This window comes from Triticum aestivum, chromosome 5A, assembly GCF_018294505.1.
Source record: "Triticum aestivum cultivar Chinese Spring chromosome 5A, IWGSC CS RefSeq v2.1, whole genome shotgun sequence".
NCBI lineage: Eukaryota > Viridiplantae > Streptophyta > Magnoliopsida > Poales > Poaceae > Triticum > Triticum aestivum.
Genome location: NC_057806.1, coordinates 261,493,610 through 261,513,499, shown reverse-complemented (window position 1 = coordinate 261,513,499; position 19,890 = coordinate 261,493,610). Strand labels below are relative to the sequence as shown.

At 46.0% G+C, this 19,890-nt stretch overlaps 1 protein-coding gene across 4 annotated transcripts; it reads right to left on the bottom strand.

The window, feature by feature from the left end:
• Positions 1 to 339: 339 nt before the first annotated feature.
• Positions 340 to 16,869, bottom strand: LOC123102921 (zinc finger CCCH domain-containing protein 65). 4 transcript variants are annotated; one of them, XM_044524387.1, is made up of 10 exons: positions 16,418 to 16,869; positions 16,131 to 16,205; positions 12,175 to 12,234; positions 8,755 to 8,781; positions 8,589 to 8,648; positions 8,140 to 8,199; positions 7,401 to 7,526; positions 1,843 to 2,148; positions 1,179 to 1,454; positions 340 to 753 (listed from the first exon to the last, which is right to left on the bottom strand). In XM_044524387.1, the coding sequence occupies exons 1-10, from the start codon at positions 16,796 to 16,798 to the stop codon at positions 598 to 600; spliced, it is 1,527 nt and encodes a 508-aa protein (XP_044380322.1). In that variant the 5' UTR covers positions 16,799 to 16,869; the 3' UTR covers positions 340 to 597. The 4 variants fall into 4 exon arrangements, with proteins under 4 accessions (XP_044380322.1, XP_044380320.1, XP_044380323.1 ...); XM_044524385.1 differs by having other exon boundaries at positions 8,755 to 8,784; positions 16,418 to 16,868; XM_044524388.1 differs by lacking the exon at positions 12,175 to 12,234 and having other exon boundaries at positions 8,755 to 8,784.
• Positions 16,870 to 19,890: the final 3,021 nt, after the last annotated feature.

Below are 19,890 nucleotides of genomic sequence, written 5' to 3'. Positions count from 1 at the left end.
GAACCGGAAGCATCCTTGTAAAAAATACTAGAGCAATAAAATGCAGCAGTGTCTCACAAAAGCTTCGATATGTTAGTGACTCCTCCCCACAAGGAATCTCCTCCACTCAATACAACAAATAAATTCATCATTCATGTGTAAATGAAAATCGTTAGTTTATTATTAGTACATTATTATCATCTGTTGATTTTGTAATATTACTAGTGCATCGCTAGAGTAGTTTTGCTTACTTTGTTTAAACATTTGCTTTTTAAATTGATTAGGATGATTAGGAATACATGCACGCTAACTAGTAATATAAAATTGTAAACGCAGAACAGTTGAGATGAAAAAGTGGGCTTGAGTGAAGCAACAATTGTGTACGAACCGTCAAGTGCTCTAAAATATAAAGGGGCAGCAGTGTATGTATCGAAACCTGTTTAGTTTCTACGAATCCCAGCTGCTATGCACCCAACTTCATGCAACTTCGTTGCTGACTTGCAAACCAGATCTCTATCGTCAACATGAAAACCCTGCAACTTTCAGCTGCGCTATTTTACAAGTGGAAGTGTTATTCCAAGCATCATGGTGACCACAGAAAAAAATCGGCCCTGCTTGCTAGACCGTGTAGTTTCCTGAAGTGAGGTATTGAGCAGAGAGAGGTGGCCCTGCTGCGGATACAGGATGACCAAAATTAAAAGGGTGATTGTACATGCAAGCTGGCCCAAACTTGCAGACTCCATAGCGTTCATAGTATGTGCACACGGGCTGATCCTGCAAATCCAGAGGCCAGATCAGACGAAACAAATACAAACCTACAAAATTAATATAACAATGTTGCCCAAAAAGGCAAAAATAAGTTATAACTATGAAATTCAGAATTAACATGCTCCACTAAATGTCAAAATCATATTTTCTGTCCTTCCGAAACTACATCGAAATATCACAGATTTCTCATCTTTATCTAAACATAACAAGGCCATGTACCATGCAAGGTGTTTAGAACAGTGCTTGTGAAAACAAACCAGGTTTTTCTTAGGCACCGGTCCTTGTTTGTATAGCACAGATGCTTAATTAACCTCTATAGAACAAGCACTAGTCTAGTGCTTAAGCAAAAACTGGTTTATTTTTACAAGCACCTTGCATTGTATTGTCTAACACAACTTAATAAAACAAAAAGAACAAACCAAACAACTTACAGATCTGAGTGGCAAGCCGAGAGGACTAAGAGCTCCGGCTGTTGGTGGAGGCACAAGTGACCTTGGATGGTGATACTTGCACTTGGCCTTGAATTTACAAAACCCACTTTTAACAAAATGTTGACATTCAAGTTGGCCAGGTCTCTCTGGGTATTCATCGGAGGGCAGTTCTTGATGTCCCGGTACATCTGCTCCCCTGTACATAGGATGATTCACAGGAGGAGTTGGAAAATGATGAAAAGCGATTCCAGGAGGGTAATATGGACCTAATGGAACCTGAAAAAAACAATTGAACATTAACTAGATACATTAAGATAAGGTCTCAACATTAAACATATAGATTGGCAAATTAGACATGGTAAATTTTTTTTAATTCATCAGTTCTCACAATACAGTAACATGATGTACGACGGTGCCAGCGTGAAAGAAGATTTTTAATGTCACAAACAGTACCGATAGTCCGATACAAAGGTCTTAAGTCTGCTAAATGTTACGTTTTCTAAACTCAAGCGAAAAGCAACCTGCAACAGTCGCCAATATCACCTGTTGAGATTTACATGGCAACATGTAGGGGCCACCCCTACCACTATCCTTTCAAAAAAGAGACTACATAGTAACCACTTGAGTGGAAGGAACCTTTTCAAATGAATATAAGCATATTTACCTGATGGTACCCACTCCATTCTGGAGATGGATACATTCCCCGAGGTGGAATCATTCCCGCACTGTATGAGGATGCTGGAGCTAAAAAAGGAGCACAGTGCTCATTCAATGCCCTTTGGTCAGCAGACCATACTGGAACATTCAGCTGAGAAGATGCTTGAACATTTTGTTGTGGAATATCGCCATTCTCATGCTCCAACATTGGATCTCTTGAAACCACATTACTAGGATCCGGATGGTGAAATCTGCAGTTGGTGGCAAATTTGCAGCTCCCAATGCGCATATAGTACGGACACTCTTTTCCTCCCTGCAAGATCATAAACACCACATTTGCATGAAATATCCAATTTAAGAAACAGCAGCGTTGGTATAACTTTAACTTATCTACGGTAGGTTCAACCATGCAAGCGTTTTGGTTTTGGCACCAGATCAACATGAAATTCTGAGATATGCGAGGAGCTCACACAGATTATCCGGAATTTTCGGTGAGGTGATGAGGTCGATGAGAGGAGAACCCACTTGATAGCCTGGGACAGAATTGCTAGATCGAAGTTGCATGGTGGTGTTAGACTTATATTTATGGTGGCCTTTGGCCTTTTGCATTCTGGCCTTTGGCCTGTACAAGTATATATTGCCTTTTGCCTCCTGACAATACCAAGTTGCTATTCTTCTAACATGGTATCAGGTCCAGGTTTAGAGTCTCCACCGCAAGTTGCAACTCGTGCTATTCAGATCGATTTTTTTCGATCTTCTCTTGATTTCTAGATCGATCCTTGGCGTCTTCCGCCGGCTGCCTGTACATCGTTGATCTCCCGGCTGCGTCCGACCGCCGGCTGCATGTAAATCTCCGGCCTTCTCCGCCCGCGTCTGACAGTCGCCGGCCTTCTGCTCGCCGTGCCGGCCGCCGGTTCATCTCCGTCTTCCCGGCCGCCTGTGCATCTCCGGCCACGACTGACGGCCGCCACCTGTGCATCCCCGGCTGCTACTGACTTGCTCACCGGAGGGTGCCCGCCGCCAAGCCTTTGGCTCGGTTCCATCTGTAAGCACATCCGCCGCCGGCCCCATCGACGCGGGCGTCCTCTGCTGTAGCGGTGTGCGCCCTGTCCTCATCAGATCGAATACGTGCAGTTGATCTGCTTCGAACCGGCTCAGCTCCTGTGGTTCAGCTCGGCTCGGTTCAGTTCAGTTTCTGTGACTCTGGCTCAACTCCTGTTCAGCTCGGTCGGCTGCTGACCTATTCTCACGTCTGTATACGTGTGTATCCGCGTGGATTGGTAGCTGCTGCGCCCGCATGAATCTATCTATATACTTGATTGGGGTTCTGGTGGGCTGCCATGCTATTCGGCTGATTGGTCAACTTCTGGCTTCTGTTCGGCTGTTGACCCCAAGCTTGATTGTTGTGCTATTGCCCTAAAAAACAAGCATCTGCCATGGTGTCTCTCACCCACTCCCCAGTGATTTTTTACAGTGTTTTCGGTGTTCCCTACACTGACCCAGTCTTGCACATGTGCCTTTCCTCGGTGCTTGGTGCTCGTCCGTCTGTGTCGTCGTCCCCTGAGGCGACTTCTGCCGATGCTCTCGTGGCTTCCGCGTTCGGCGGCGCCTCTAGGCCGACTCCTCTCACGGCTTACGCCCGCGGTTGTGACTATTCTTCGTCGACTCCTCTCGCAGCTTCCGCCCGTGGTTATGGCCACTCTAGTCGACTCCTCTAGCGGCTTTTGCATGTGGTTATGGCCGGCCTATGTCGACTCGTTTGATGGCTTCCACACGTGATGATGGTCGTTCTATATTGACTCCTGCCATACCTGGTGGTGGTCGCTCTACATCGACTCCCCCAGTGGCTTTCACATGTCGCTCGACGTCGACTTGCTGCTCTCCGTCGACTCTTCACGCAGCTTCCACGGGTAGTGGTGTCCGCTCTTCGCCGGCGAGTGTTTCTACCTCAACTTCTTGAGTTGTGTCACTGTCTACGCATGAGATTGCACAACTCCGCTGCCTGCTTGAAGCTTGGATTCTGCTCCGACAGGATCTGCACGTTCTGTGACTGACTTTTCTGGCACTGAGAGACCACCTTCTCCTCATTCAAATACATCCCCATGGATTTTTGATACTGAAGCATCTTTCCATATGACTTATGATTCTTCCACTTTGACCTCCGCTCGACCTGTCGAATCTCTTGTTCATGTTCTTACTGCTGATGGTACTCACCTCCCTATCGCTAGTCAAGGCACTCTTAGCACATCTTCCTTTCATATTCCCTTTGTTGCTCATGTTCCTCGACTTGGCATACTGCTCTTTTCAGGTAGTCTGATTGTTGACTCTAGTTGTAGGGTCAATCTTGACTCTAATTCATGTTCTGTTTAGGATCGTCGCACAGGCGCTCTGCTTGGTGCTGGCCCCTGACGCCATGATTGTCTCTAGGAGCTTGACTAGCTTCGTCTTCCCTTTGATGCCACCTCGACAGTCGTGCGACCCCTGTTGTTGCATCTGCTAGCTCTTTTCAGCAGTAGCAAGCATTGTCACCTTCTTGAGACGACGTGTGCGATGATGATCACTGCCTCTCTTCCGCCTCTCTTTTGGGCTGAGGCTATTTCCACTTCCACATATCTCGTCAAAATTCAGCTAGTTGCTACTCTGCAGGGTGGTATTCCTTTCGAGCGTCTTTCTAACCATTCTCCTGATTATTCGGCACTTCGTTTGTTTGGTTGTGTTTGCTATGTTCTTGCCCCACATGAACGCACCAAACTGACCGCTCGGTATGTTGAGCGTGTCTTTCTAGGATACAGCGATGAGCATAAGGGTTATCGGTGTTGGGATCCTATCGGTCATTGGATGCGTATTTCCCGAGATGTGGCTTTTGATGAGTCTTGTCCTTTCTACCCGCGTCCATCCTCCTTGACCTTTTCTGTGGAGAACATATCTTTTCTCACATTTCCCGATACACCTCCCTCCGTGCGCCATATTTCTACCCCTCCTCCCGCTGTCGCAGATCCGCCGTCGTCCTCTCCCACAGTTTCTTCTTCCTTGCCGCATGAATCTCCACCTTCATCACCGATGCCTTCCTCGTCTTCACCTTCGTCGGAAACCCTTGGGCTCAAGGGTGGCGCGCTCTACTGGCGTCAGGCAAGTTGCCCCGGCAAGATCCGTGGCACCACGGTCGTCCCCGGCAAGGATCTTGCCAGGGGTCTCGTGGATTTCCTTGGCAAGGATCTCGCCAAGGATCGTCGTCTTCTGGTTCTCATCCGATCTTGTGTATTTATGATCTCTACAAAAATCTGCATGCCACCATGGTGGTGCCTCCCGAGCCTTGGTTTTGATGCGGCTGATGGCGTCGGAAACCCTTGGGCTCAAGGGTGGCGCGCTCTACTGGCGTCAGGCAAGTTGCCCCGGCAAGGGTCTTGCCGGGGCTGCAGAAGCCACCCCGGCAAGAGTCTTGCCGGGGGAATCCACCTCGCCCTCTTGCTCTCTTTGCGCCTCTGGTCTTGGCGTTGCTTTGGCTGTCTTGCGCTCCGGCATCCCTCCTCTGCCTTGCTCAGTGCGGCCGTGGGCGCGGCTCTGACTGCCCGTGTAAAGGGGTGCAAAAGGAGAGCCCCTACCTTTGTACACCGACACCTAGGGTGATGCGGAGCATCCTACGGACACCATGTCAAGAGGCCGTTTGACAAGTGACACATGCAACATCTACTTCATATACTACTTGACACTCCTCTCGTGTGCATGAGCTTCACGGGTGACGAGGAGTGCAAGCGCCAACGAACGACTACACCATCCGCGAGGGAAGCATGAAAGAGAAGACGAAAAAAGACGGTGCTGCTGAAGCTACAGCGGCCGGACATCCGGCGCCAACAGGCAACTGAACTGCATCAGCGACCAGACATCCGGAGCTACATTGACAGGCCGAACATCCGCCCCCCTGCCGGATTTCCGGCAAGAGGGCACCCAAAGGTTGACGCCCGCATGATCGGACATCTGGCGCCTCATGTGAGGCCGGACATCCGGCACCTGCCTGCGCGCACGGTCGGGCCTGAGGCCCATGTATCTCCTTCCCACCTAACCACTCGTGGCTTGTACTATAAATAAACCTCCACATCCTCATTTCTAGGGTTAGCTAAGATTAAAACTACACTAGAGCTTAGCTCATGTATCACCCCCCTGGGACTCAGAGAGAGAGAGAGAGAGAGAGGGAGAGGGAGAGGGAGAGGGAGAGAGAGAGAGAGAGAAGACTCCATTGGAGCTCAAGGCCTCCTATGGAGAAGACCCCTAGTGGATTCAAGACCTCCACATGTGGAGAAGGATTCCCATCATAGAATCATTCAGACCTCCCTGTTCTAGGACTTGGGGAAGAACTATCTTGTTCCATATCACTCTTTGGATGATTTGGATCATGGATCTATCTTTGTGTATCTTTTATTGCATCTATATGTGTTGATTTGTGTCTCCCTTCGTGATTCCCCTCATGTTCTTTGTGTTCTTCGCGTTCTTCCTCGAATCCACCTTCAATTCATGAACATCAGGACAAATTACACTGATTAGGGTTTTGCCCTACATCATAGGGGGCAGTAGCCCGAGAAGAGGCAGCCAGTATCTATTCAGCCTGGTCATGTGTGACAGCACAGCGCCGTCTGAGGCAATTGTGTGCCTGGAAGGTTTGAGGATGGTGATGGCATACCTTGATAAGCCCTTCCACCTTGAGAGTGATGCTTTCATGGTACTTGTTGTGTTAAGGAAAGAAACAGATCGATGGCGGGTGGGGTGATCGAGGATATCATACTTATCGTCCACAACCTACAGACTACAAAGGATCTAAGATGAACAAGGTTTGTAATAGGGCTGCCCATGAGCTTGCTCGGTTTGGGCTTAGTGTCGAGTACAGGGTTTTTGCAGGGCTGCGATCCGACCTGCATGTCAGAGATAGCCCAACCTTTCTTTTCTTGCTTAATTAATGAAAGTTCTTTATTTTTGTAGTATCCTTTATAGTTTTAACCCCGAAAGCAAATTGATACAAGTGAAACAAAAAAAGAGAAGTTCTATATGGATTAGCTTTTGTCCCTTGTTCATTTAGTACACCATTTATCAAAGGGAAACTTCTGCCTGTAGTATTCTTTAAAGTTTCAAACCCAAAAGCAAAGTGATATGGGTGAAACAAAAAAGAGAAGTTCTATGTGGATTAGCTTTCGTCCCTTTTCCATTTAGTACACCATTTATCAAAGGGAAACTTCTGCCTGCAGTATTCTTTAAAGTTTCAACCCCAAAAGGCAAACTGATACAGGGGAAACAAAAAAGAGAAGTTCTATGTGGATGTTTTTGTCCCTTGTCCACTTAGTACACCATTTACCAAAGGGAAACTTCTGTCATATCCGTACCTTCCAACATTTGTTGAACTTGAATATCAGTTTTGATATGGATGTATACTAAACTGCTTTAAGTCATTGATATGCACATCCCCTAAGATCAAAAGTATCTCTAGAGCATGAAAACATTAAAAAAAACTCACCAAAACAACATAATGTGAGTCAAACGGACCCAGGGATACAAGTTGAAGAAATGAATGTAACTTACTGGACGAAGTGGAAGACCTAGAAAATTCAGCTCAACCTTTGCAACTTCTGTTTTCCTTTCTTTCCCTTCGTAATGTAGGTATCTGCAAGATTCCCCAAATTTGCATCCTCCGGGCGTTGAGTAATACTGCGTTAATTTAAGTTTAAAAAATGATCTGAGGGATTCATCCAAACCACAAATATGCACAATATATTCGTATTTGGGTAGCCTAACTCCCAAACAAGATGTGGGTTAGTGGAATCACTGTGCTCACACTCCTACCTACAAATTCCAGATAGATCAACACAGCTATTCTTTAACAAGCGCAAAGGTCCAACTGCTATCCAGATTGTACAAATGCTAGCTACTTCTGAGCTGTATTGGTTAAGGTAGGTTCATGTAGCCTATAAATAGGTATGCCATCTTTGTAAGGAAAGCTTGTAGTGCATCAATAAGAGGGCTTTGGCTCTGTGAAGCAGCAAGTCACCAAAACAGCCTGTGTACTTGTGCATAATGTGAAAAACAACAGAGGAGCTGGGTGATTCAGCTCCAACAGAGACGGGGGCTGAGTGATTCAGCTAAGCTTCACTGCTAGTAGTGGTTCTGTGGACCATATCTCAGGAAGTGGAGGAGTTGGGTGATTCAATTCCAACAGATTGGATTTCTCTACTCAATGTGGATATTATTCGAATTCGATTAAACCTAACCATCGGAGAAAATATTCATGATTAACAAACTGGCTGAAGGATCAGAAACAAACCTTACATTCCTCCTGAGCACTACCTTCTGAAACAGTTTCCTTTCTTTTCTCTTTAGCAACCTTCAGAATCTCAATGGGTTAGAAACGGAAGACAAAATGATCAAAATATAAACCAAAGGCTTCAAAACTAGATAGATCATCAAAGGTTATCAGTATATAGTTTTATATCATGAACGGAGAGAAAATTTTGTGCAAGCATGAATTTATTTTATCAGGTTATTAGTGTAAACTCTTGATAACTGTGTTAGTTCAGTAGCACGAACTCATGAACTAACATACATGGGTAAACCGAGACCTCGGATAAATGTATAAGATGGAGAAATGTCTAAGATAAATGACAGCAATATACAACACTAAAGATGCATGTTAAAAAAGGATTATGGCCTCTGAAGTGGGACTATCAAGCCAGTACTGCAGGGCGCCAACTTAAAATGCAAAAACTTGTAAACCTTTTGTTCTGTCTCTTTAAACTTCTTCAAATAGAATCCTTTTTCAGTCTCATCAGCAATCTGCCAAGAAAATGGATGAGGGTTTTCAATTTCTTCCGTTACATTTATTAAGCTAACTCAAGCATTAGTGTGCATGATAATATCCAAGATAGATGCACGTATCAACCTTAAGTTGCATTGCCTCCATTCTTCCCTTCTTCGCATCAATTACATGTAACAAGAAAAACAGAAGTAAGAAATAATAAAGGCAGACATACTTTCAAACCCCAAATACTTCAGATAACTGTGCTTGCTGATTCACTTGTCAACTACATGTACAGTGCTAATGATGTTCCTACTAAATCTACCCAACAGAGAGATAAGACATCTTATACACTACATAGAATGCTGATTGTTGCCCTCATGTGATGTCCTATTAAGGTTTATTAAGTTAGATGTATTCTCCTTGTCAACAAAGCCCTACATAAATTATATATGTTGGGATTCTACAACTCTGTGAAATAGAGCAAAAGAAAAAAAACTTATGAACTGTTCATGAAATAAATACCCCAAACTTGATAATTCAAGCTGTTCGATTCATGATCCTAGGGAACAATGATTAAAAGGATCAAACAAGTCAATCATTCACAACCACTCATGAAGGGTTCCTTGAGAAGTTAAGGATTATTATTAGTTCTTTCTCAAATTGGCACAATTAGGAATGGTAGCATCCTTTCCTTTCCAATGCCCACATATTGTGGAAGCACACCTTTGCAGTTTCTTCTGTTAGGAAATATACTCACGGTCATCGCCAGTGATGATCATGTCATCAACATATTGAAGAAGGGTCCGACCATGAGCAGAAAGGTGGACAAACAATGCAGGATCATGAGCACTCGCTGAAAAACCAGCTGCAGTTATTATAGAAGCAAAACGATCAAACCAGGCACGAGGGGCTTGCTTAAGGCCATAGAGAGAGCAACAAAGACGGCAAACCATGACGTCCGGAACAGAATACCAAGGTGGTGGCTGCATGTAAACCTCCTCACGCAGCTCACCATTAAGAAAGGCATTCTTAACATCAAGTTGAGACACAGACCAGTGTGAACAGAGGCCACAGCAAGAAGTGTGCGAACAATGGTCATATGGGCCACAGGAGCAAAAGTCTCATGGTAATCATGACCATGCTCCTGCTGAAAGCCACAAGCCATAAGATGAGCTTTGTAACACTCAAGGGAACCATCGGAGCAAATATTAACCTTGTAGACCCACTTACAAGTAATGGGACAGCACACGGGGAGGAAGAGAAACAAGATCCCACGTGTCGGTGCGCCCAAGAGCAGCAAGCTCCTCGGCCGTCGCAAGCTTCCATTCGAGATGAACAACAGCATCAGATAAGAAGTAGGCTCAAGAACAGCCGCACCAGCGCTTGAAAAACCAAGGTGGTCGACAGGCGGAAGCGAGCGAGGACGCATGCCAGAAGTAGGCTGAGAGGAGGAAGATGGCACATCAAAACTAGATGGCGCATCAGTAGACGCATCCACAACACGTGGACCTGTTTACCAAGCCGGCAACCCTGACAGTCTAAAGACACATAGCCGGAGACTGATCCAAGAAGACCATGTCAAACTAAGGCTGAGAGACGAGAGCCACACAAGTGACCAGCACCAAGGAGAGACTGGCAGCGGTGGCAGTGGATGGATGGTGAAGCCAGTCAAGGATACCGAGGGCCAGCACCAAGGAGAGCACCGGTGTGACAGTACAGAATAGAACATGAGTCAAAGTCGAGAATGACCCGACAACCAGAGTCAACAATCTGACCACCAGAAAGAAGCTGCATGGCAAGTCAAGGAATATGAGCAACATCAGGAACATGAAAAGACAAAGTGCTAAGAATGCCTGCCTCGGAGGGAGGTACCATCAGCAGTAAGAACATGAACAGGAGAATCAAGAGGTCCAATAGAGGACATAGTGGATGAATCATGAGTCATATGAAAAGATACTCCAGTATCAAGAATCCACGGAGATGTGCCTGCCTGTATAGAAGGCCAGAAGGCCAAAAGGGTCAGTAGCAGAACCAGCGAAACCTGACGACGAAGAACCGGAAGATGCAGCAAGCAGGCATTGAAGTCGCGTAATCTCCTGCTCAGTCAGGGGCTCGGTTGAAGAGGTCGACGTAGATGCACCCGGCAATGGAGAGTCATAGGTAATCAGCAAGTCACGAAGTCGCACGATCTCCTGCTCAATGAAGGACACATATGAAGAAGTCAACGCGGCAACACCGAAAGAGGAGCGGTCATGGTGACCTGTGGAAGCCACTAGATGAGGCAATGTAACATGACTAGTATCGTTTGCAGAAGCCGGTGGAGAAGACGAGGTTGCATCCATACAAGCACCAACTGTCAAGGGATGGCACGGGTGCAAAGCGTAGTCGCTGGAGCGGTATGCACCAACACCACCGGTGGAAGTCGTGAGAGTTGTCGGTGTAGAGCGACAATCCCCATGTGCGAAGGTCGCAAGACGAGTCGTTGAAGAGCGACCAACACAGCCTGCGGAAGACTTCAAAGGGAACAGCATCACATGCGGACAAGCACCAAGCACCGAGAGACGCCGTAGGGACGAGAGACAGGATCAGTGTAAGGAACACCGTCAAAAATGAGCTGGCCACAAGGGAGAGAAATCGTGCTCGACAACCTAGACATTTTTTTTTACCAAATCAGCCAAATCATCTGACCAACACAGGAGTGGCAGCTGCTCATCGCTTGAATGAGATCGAAGGAAGGCCAGGAGGCGGGCAGCCTGTCACGAGCCGACCTAATCAGGCAGTGAGCGAACGGCCATGTGCGGACGGGCGTGCGGGTCAACATGCAAACGAGCAGCCAGATCAAGCAGCAGGCTGCTTCGCAGGGATGGATCAGCGCGCGGGTGGGGAGATTGGATCGGCGTTGGGGCAGAGCCGCCAGCCGGCGGCTGATGGGTGGAGCAGCGGGCCAGTGGGGCAGCAGGCCACCTGCGTGGAATATTCAGCAGTGGCAGCAGGATGGAAGCAGAAGCACACGGACTGCAGCAGGTATGCAGCGGGCCACCTGCATGGGTCACGAGATGACCAGCAACGAGGTGGAAGGAGGAGCAGCAGCTCAGTAAGAGACACGTGGGTGGAGAAGACAGGGACGGCCGGCGAGAGAAGGCAGCAGTGACGCGAGATGAGATTGGATCCGGAGAGCACAAGTTGCGTGTGCGAGAGAAAAAAAAAACAAGGCTCTGATACCATGTTAGGAAATATGCAACTTGTATTTCCAAGTGGCCATAGGCCAGTATATATACATGTACAGGTGCAATACAATATGCAGAAAATCCCATAGAGAACAGGGAAAATACAAGGGGGTACATGGCTAAATATATATAACTCTAAGAGCTTCAAGCTAGTCAAACTCATTATGTTCATTTTGGAATACAACAGGATTGGTCAGAAAAGTAAACCACATAGGACAGCGATAGTGTGGAATTGTAGTTGACCAATCATTTTTTCATTTCAAATAGTCTTCAATCCTTCAAAACAATAGACAGTTCACAATGACTTCCAGAAAAAAATGTAAATAAGACTCACCAACAAATCGACTTCAGCTGAAATATTTGGAACAAGATCTTCATATTCTTCTTTAGGAGTCTACAGCAAAGTTCGACAGAAAACTGAAACACAAATCGAAGAGTACCCAAAGAATCATAAATGGAAAAGAAAAAACGTCCATATGGAAATTGACAGTTGAACACACTAACATGCTTCAACATCAATTGTTTGAAATACCCATAGAAACGATCATACGTAATCATTCAAACCTTATAAACTCAACCTACAACGTGATCATTTCAAGCTTCTAAGACCTACCATATTTTCTAGAGTAATTTAATTAAATCATCTGCATGCATCATCAGCAATTAAAGCAGAAAAGGTGAATAAGCTGACGTGGACATTCAGTTTATGTGGTTACTTAAGTTCAGTTTATCCGGATTTTTTTAATTTCGGTTTGTGTAAAATGACAACCAAAATAATCCTAACAAAAATGGAAACCAAATCTTATAATCCAAAATTTGTCGGTTCGCTTTGTTCGGTTAACCGAGAAACCGAAGTCCATGTGCACCATCAATAGATGCAGCATGCCATGAACAGCCTCATAGCCAATTGTCATTTACTCTGTAACATAGCTCCCAACTTTAATATAAAATTTATATACTGATAAAAAAATTGAGAATATTTATTGATCAATATTCTGGTGCCGCTAAATCAAGATATACTACCGAAACTGAGAAGCTTTCATTTGATAACCATTATACTGTACATAGAACTGAATTAATTAAGCGCAATGTAAGCCATATGTTAATTACTTTCAATTTCTATGCACTAGTAGTCTAGTGCTTGCATGAATCAAGATGTATTTTCTGGAGTACACTAGCCATCGACTTAGATTACATTGCGGTGTTAGGTAGAGTTAGTCATGGACTCATTGTTGTGTTACCTACTTGCAAGCTTCAAGCAGCAGGGGTACTTCTTTTAATATTGTGCGGGCGGCTGGTCGGAGTTGTAACCATCATGAAACTAATGGTGACCAACGAGAGTTCACCGGTGTGCGCCAGATGGCCGGAGGATGACTGTTTGATCGCCTCACCTCCTAGGGCTGGAGACAGCGCCGTCTGGTAGCTACTACGTTTTGTGGAAAGTGGAAACTGCCAACCCAGATTGTGTATGTGCCAACTGGGATGATTCACCTCGTATGAAGTAATCATATGACTGACGGCTGGGCGTATGTTGTATGGGACTTGCTAACCCCGAGGGATGAAGCGGTCACATGTAGTACAGGTAATTCGGCGTTTACAGTTTCTCTGCACTGGAAACCAACAAACAACCGAACACCAAGCAGTGGCCAGGTTTTAAACCAAACCGAAACACCGAAACACAATTTAACTCACAGTTCGGTTAGAATGGTTCAGTTCAGTCTCGGTTTTTGGTTGGAAAATGCCCGTCCCTAAGCAAACCGTACTGAGAAAAAAGGGAAAATATACCAAGCTAAGTGACAATTGTTTATAGTTGTATAAAGGGCAGCCCGGTGCATGTAGCTCCCGCTTGTGCAGGGTCCGGGGAAGGGTCCGACCACTTTGGGTCTATTGTACGCAGCCTTTCCCTAGATTTCTGCAAGAGGCTGTTTCCAGGACTTGAACTCGTGACCTCATGGTCACAAGGCAGCAGCTTTACCACTGCGACAATTGTATATAGTTGTAAACTGTATAGTTCATACAGTAAAAAAGCTTTATGTAGTTATAATATCATTATATGGTATGGTGAATATCAGATGCATGGCAACGACCCCTCATTGGTTTGGGGCACACCATGTAACGTTACAAAGCCTTAATTTCCCCTTATATATAGTGAGATGTAACATGTGTTGTTCCTATTGAATTCATGCTCTAGCCAACTCATCCAAAAGTCCGAACTGATGGAGGGAGGCGGGCAATATATTTCAACACTCCCCCTCACGTCTAGACTATTTGTCCTTAGACGTGGGATTGATGTAGGCCGCAGAATCGTTTTATTTTAATACCGCGTTGGCAGGGTCTCTTGACTATTACTATGATTCGTGGTCAAGATTTTGCAAATTCCCCAATACATGCTTAGCAAGGCACAACATTGTGTGAGTTCGTTGTGTTGGTTATCTTTTGTTGGTTGAAGGCATCAATTGGTGGTCACATGCGTTGGCCCATATCTGTCAGTTTGGGAAATCCAGCACAAAAATGTTTGTAATCCTTAAAACATATGGATGATGACATGACATCTAACTCACTCTTGATTAATCAATAATCATAATGACTCCAATGTGCCTATCTTTACAGAGGGCTCTCCTAACAATTCAAGACAATACAATGAACTTCACAAGTTTTTTCATAGGAATATCATGAATTCATAATATGATGTGCCTATCTATTTAATTTTAGAAACAAAAAGCATCATGTGCAAGAACTGAAGGCCAAAGCCTTCATTAATTAAGAAAAAATAATAAGCCAGTAGAGTCATTCATCCAGGCTAAGAACTTTGTCAAGTGATTTGTGGCTTCGGTGCTTATAAACTGTACGCAGTTTTTACTATATGTATCAACCAAGAAGGATACAATCTCAATAACATATAGTATCCCCAATGGGGTGTGGGGGAGCAGAATTAAGGTGTACTGCAAGTGCATCGTGAAAATTACATCCAAATACCATCTTATATCGTATGTAATTATAACTATCATATAACCATAGGGCAATTGCAACTTTCACAGGACTGGTCATCAAACAGCTGAATACGTCTGGTTTGTGCATTTGCTAAAAAAGCAACAAATTATGAAGAGACTCACTTCAACCTTATAGAAACAGTCGAATTGGAATGTGACCAATTTACACTAGAAAATACACTGAAATATGATACCAGAACACAATGGCTGCAATGAACAATCTAGGTGCAGTTTCGTATGAAGACAAGATATATCCTATTTAGGTGCTTGCAAACGAAACAATACAAAGTAATGGACGCTGATCAGATGAGTAAATTAATTGCAAATATCTGTAAGATCCACCATGAACATTGAAGGAATAAGCATACGACTAAACCACATGAACATTTAGTTAATAGGTAAACATCTAGAGAGCATCTAGTTTATAACTGCAGCGATATGATACAGGCTTATAGAGGCTGTTTGGATTGGAGCCAAGAGCAACCCAGCCAAAAGTTGATCGTTGACCAGGCGTGGGCACGCGTTTGGATGAGGGCCAATTAATTGGCTCGCCCTGGCCGCGTTAGCTTCGTCAGTTCAGTTTTCCACCAACTATCGGGCGAGTTGCGGGCGGCAGAATTCTGCGCCAAATTTTTGGCACGCCCACGGTTGGCAGGGCTAGCTAGGGCAGCATCCAAACACACCCATATAATTGCAGACACGACGTGTGGAAATTAACATGTGATCTCCAATCCTATATCCTATATACCTACGAGAGTGATCCCCACTACTTCTATTTATCTCAACATGCATCTGTGTCACCTCAACATGCAACAATGCATGAGAAAGTGGCAACCTCAACATGCTACCATGCATGGGAAAAGATCCGCTCCGCTCTTTATATTCCACAAATATCTTATACATCTATAAAATAATCAAATATTCATGTTCCAACTTATTTCAAAATATATATAGCAAACAATTCCCGCAACATCGTGTGGGGTATCATCTAGTAACTACAGTTTCACAGCTTACAAATTCTATGTGCTTCCAAATCGCTCAATATATGTTACAAACAAGTGTGAAGACATAAATAATTCCTATTATTTCTCAATCTGATCTGCATTACCCACACAATATTGATGTCGACCAAAATAAGTTCTAAAATATAATCCATTAGGCATCCCTTGCTGCAGCCAACCACTTCCACAGTCTCAAAGCTAATCTCTTCTACAACCTTAGAAGGATGCCAAATTAAGACAGACATGCATGTACATAAAAAACCATACACATGCAGAAGAAGCTTAAAGAGCCAAATCACCTGATCATCGTCCGGCGGAAAAGCTTTATTACTGATGTCGTTGCTCCCGCTGCTGCTACTCCCACTCGCTTTCACCTGCATACAACCACACGGATGCACGCACAAAAACAACATAAGGAAAAACTACAAAAGGATGCCTCCCTTTAACCCATCCACGAACCACCAAACCCCCATCAACATCACAAAAACCAGATCGAAAGCACACAAAAATCTCCCAAAAGGCAAAAAAAAAAAAACGAGCATAATAACGAGAACCTTAATACTGACCCCAGCCGCAAAATACCCACCCTATTCTTCTTCTTTCGCGCCGGATGGTTGAACTTGCACTTCATCCCGAAGCGGCAAGTTCCGAACTTCAAGTAGTAAGTACAATCCGGCTCCGCGTGACGCTGCGGAAACCGAGGCCTCGAATCCGCTGTCGCCACCGGCTGCACTTTTCCTCCAGTGATCTCTCCGGTTATCTCATCGCTTCCGGCAATACCAAGGACGGCATCATCGCCCCATCCCGAAGGCTTGGGTAGCTCGTCAGAGATTGCGAGGTCTGCGAACTGGCTCTCGATCGCCACGGCATTCCGAGCACCGGAGGAATTGGAGGAGGGGGAGATTGAGGCGATCAGGTCTGCATCGAGGTTCGATTTTGGAGGGGCCTTCGCGTCGGCGTCAGCCATTCGCCTCCTTGGAGAGAGAGAAAGATAGCGACGGCGACGAGAGCAGGTGGGGGAAGCAACGAAGGGGAAGAAAGAAAAACCCTTATCAGGGTATCCTTGCTACTCTTTTTTTTAAGTAACCATATATTATTAATCTAATACTCCCTCCGTTTCAAATTACTTCTCATGCTTTTAGTTCAAGGGAGTATATAAATAGTTCATCTTCACTAACTTATTTTTTCGGGCACTACTATGCGCCGGCGCGCCGGCCCAACTTTGGGTCGGTCCTACCAGCATTGTCCGATAAAATAACTCTTAGCCGTACGATTATCTCTTCTTTCGTCAGACGTCTTTTAGAAAAAATTCCATCGCGCCGCCATGGATGAGCTATGCGCCCGGCCTCGAAGCACCGCTCGACGCACTCGCCTGGCGCTGCCCTCCCTGGCGGTCGCCGGTCACCATCGTTGCCGCCCGCCGCCGGTCGTTATGTCGCTGCTGGTCCTCGTCATGGTGGAAGCAAAAAATATAGTTGGATCCAACAAAAACAGAATAAAGTGGAAGCAAAAGTTGAAGCGGCTCGCCGCCGGTCAGAGTGCCTAGCAACAAAAATCAGGAGCAACAAAAATCTTCGCCATGGATCAAAGTCTGGTGGTAGGTTGAAGCAAAATAAAAAACGCTTCCAGCAAAAACGACACGAGCATTTGAGAGCTCTGCAATCCTTGAAGCACAAAATTATCTCGATTCCAGCAAAAACATACATCGTTCCAACAAAAACAAAACATTGGTTCGGCAAAAAGAAAACGCATTCGCACAAATGGCCACCCCTCTTGCAACTCCCCCGGTAGCCGATTGCAGCTCCAACGTGCACGAGTTGCAGCTCCCGACATCAAACGGCGTTGGCTGCAGCAATCTTCACTGCTGGATGTAGCTTCCTCCGGCGAGGCATCGACCTTGTAGCACATACACCAGCTGGTTGCGGCAAAACGGGGCACCGGTTCCAGCAAACAACGAAGATGTTCATCAAAATCGAATGTGGATGGTAGCAAAAAACGAAAGGGGTTGTAGCAAAACAAAAAGGTGGATCCAGCAAAAAAATACCTGGTTCCAGCATGAACTCGCCGCCACCGTGGCTGGTTGCAGCTTGGCCATGGCGACGGGCACACCCTGACTGCGGTGGCCATGGAGAGGGCGCGCATCCAGCTGCTGGCGGAGGCGGACAAGGCGACGAGTGCGCCCGTGGCTGCGAGCGGCCATGGAGAAGGGTGCATCCCGCACCGGCGATCCACATACAAATCAGATGAGGCGCATCGATTTGCCGGTGGCCATGGCGACGAGCTCGCCTCCTGGGTGCAGGTGGATGGGGGAAAAGAGACGGCTGGCTGGATAAGAATATGGATGGGCACCGAATGGATAAGAAGAGGAAGACAAGAATCACGACCGGTGCCTGGGTCCCCCAACAACCACGCGTTTAGTGCCTAGGTGTGATGACATGGCTAATCAAATCAAAAAGAAATCCAACGACGCGCACTCGGCCGGCTGAAACTTCGGCCGACGTGCCGGTCACAAACATTTACCTATTTTTTTGGCATCCAAGCCATCCACGTTACTAACCAACATGCAGCCATTCACCTCACTCCATCTCAGCAGGCTAGCCACATCATAAATTTCAAATACTCTTTTTATTCCTGTGATTTAACTCCTCTTTTGGTCCGCTTTCTCTTCCATCTTTTGTAACCGATGAGAAAGTTTAAGAGCTACCCATCATCTGTCAATAATACCAAGCCAATGGCAAGCGGTGGAGTCCCATCTCATCAAGTTTGCCGGCAAAAAATAACTCCAGTCCAACAATGTGTCTCTTCCCATCTCTCTCCGGTACGCCTGTTCCTCCATGAAAATCTCGCCGAGTAACCATATTGCTGCTAGGCTGCTGCCAGGAAGATCAGGTGGAGCCTGTCCAAGAGACAAACTCTCCTCGATCAAGATCCCCGTTTATCTTACTGGATGGTGGTCAAGGCTACGAAGGTCAACTCGCCGTCGCCTATGGCATCCCGCCGCCGTGAGTCTAATTTGCCCCACCCGGTGTCTGACGATCCAACCCCAACATCCTCCCCTAGGTCTGGCAGCTCTGGCCTTTGATATCTCCGGCAGCCCGGCTTTTGCTACCTGAAGCGGGATTGCAGGCAACCGAGCGGCCATGTCTACGTCGTGCTGACGATGGATGCCATCGCAGTGTCACTCAGATCCAGCAACACATCCACCCATCATGTGAGCAATTAGTGAAGCTAACACAAACGTTGCTTTGGTCGACGGCAGCTAGCGGGCGCCAAGGACGACGCCGGTGGTTCTCCAATCACCCTTGAATCCATGGGATCAAATCGTCACTCGCCACTTAACGTGGTTGCTGCTAATCATCGTCAAGTCACCCTTATTGATGGTGTCTAGATGTGCATCCTGCCTGCTGGTGTCCGCTACGTGCACCATGCGCCTGATCGTCATCGCCAATCCGGTTAGGCGTCCACTCCCGAATCTGCATACGCATAGTGCTATATACTCCTTTTAGACTGATGTGCATCCTCATTGCCTACATGTGTGTATTGTTGTGTGCACGAGACACTAGTGAATGAAAACATGCCAGTAAGCTTGTCTTCCTTGACATGTGGCGTTTTCGGAGCGGTGCATGATACGTCTCCAACGTATCTATAATTTTTGATTGCTCCATGCTATATTATCTACTGTTTTGGACATTATTGGGCTTTATTTTCCACTTTTATATTATTTTTGGGACTAACCTATTAACCGGAGGCCCAGCCCAGAATTACTGTTTTTTGCCTGTTTTAGGGTTTCGAAGAAAAGGAATATCAAACGGAGTCCAAACGGAATGAAACCTTCGGGAACGTGATTTTCTCAACAAACAAGACCCAGGAGACTTGGACCCTACGTCAAGACACAAAAGAGGAGGCCACGAGGTAGGGGGCGCGCCTACCCCCCTACCCCCCAGGCGCGCCCTCCACCCTCGTGGGCCCCCTGTTGCTCCACCGACGTACTCCTTCCTCCTATATATACCTACGTACACCCAAACGATCAGATACGGAACCAAAAACCTAATTCCACCG

Coding starts and splice junctions, on each gene's coding strand:
- LOC123102921 (XM_044524385.1), bottom strand. CDS start 16,798: ATGGCTGACGCCGACGCGAAGGCCCCTCCAAAATCGAACCTCGATGCA. Junction 12,235..16,130: donor TTCCGCCGGACGATGATCAG/GTGATTTGGCTC, acceptor ACTTTGCTGTAG/ACTCCTAAAGAAGAATATGA. Junction 2,149..7,400: donor TAGGTCTTCCACTTCGTCCA/GTAAGTTACATT, acceptor ATGATCTTGCAG/GGAGGAAAAGAGTGTCCGTA.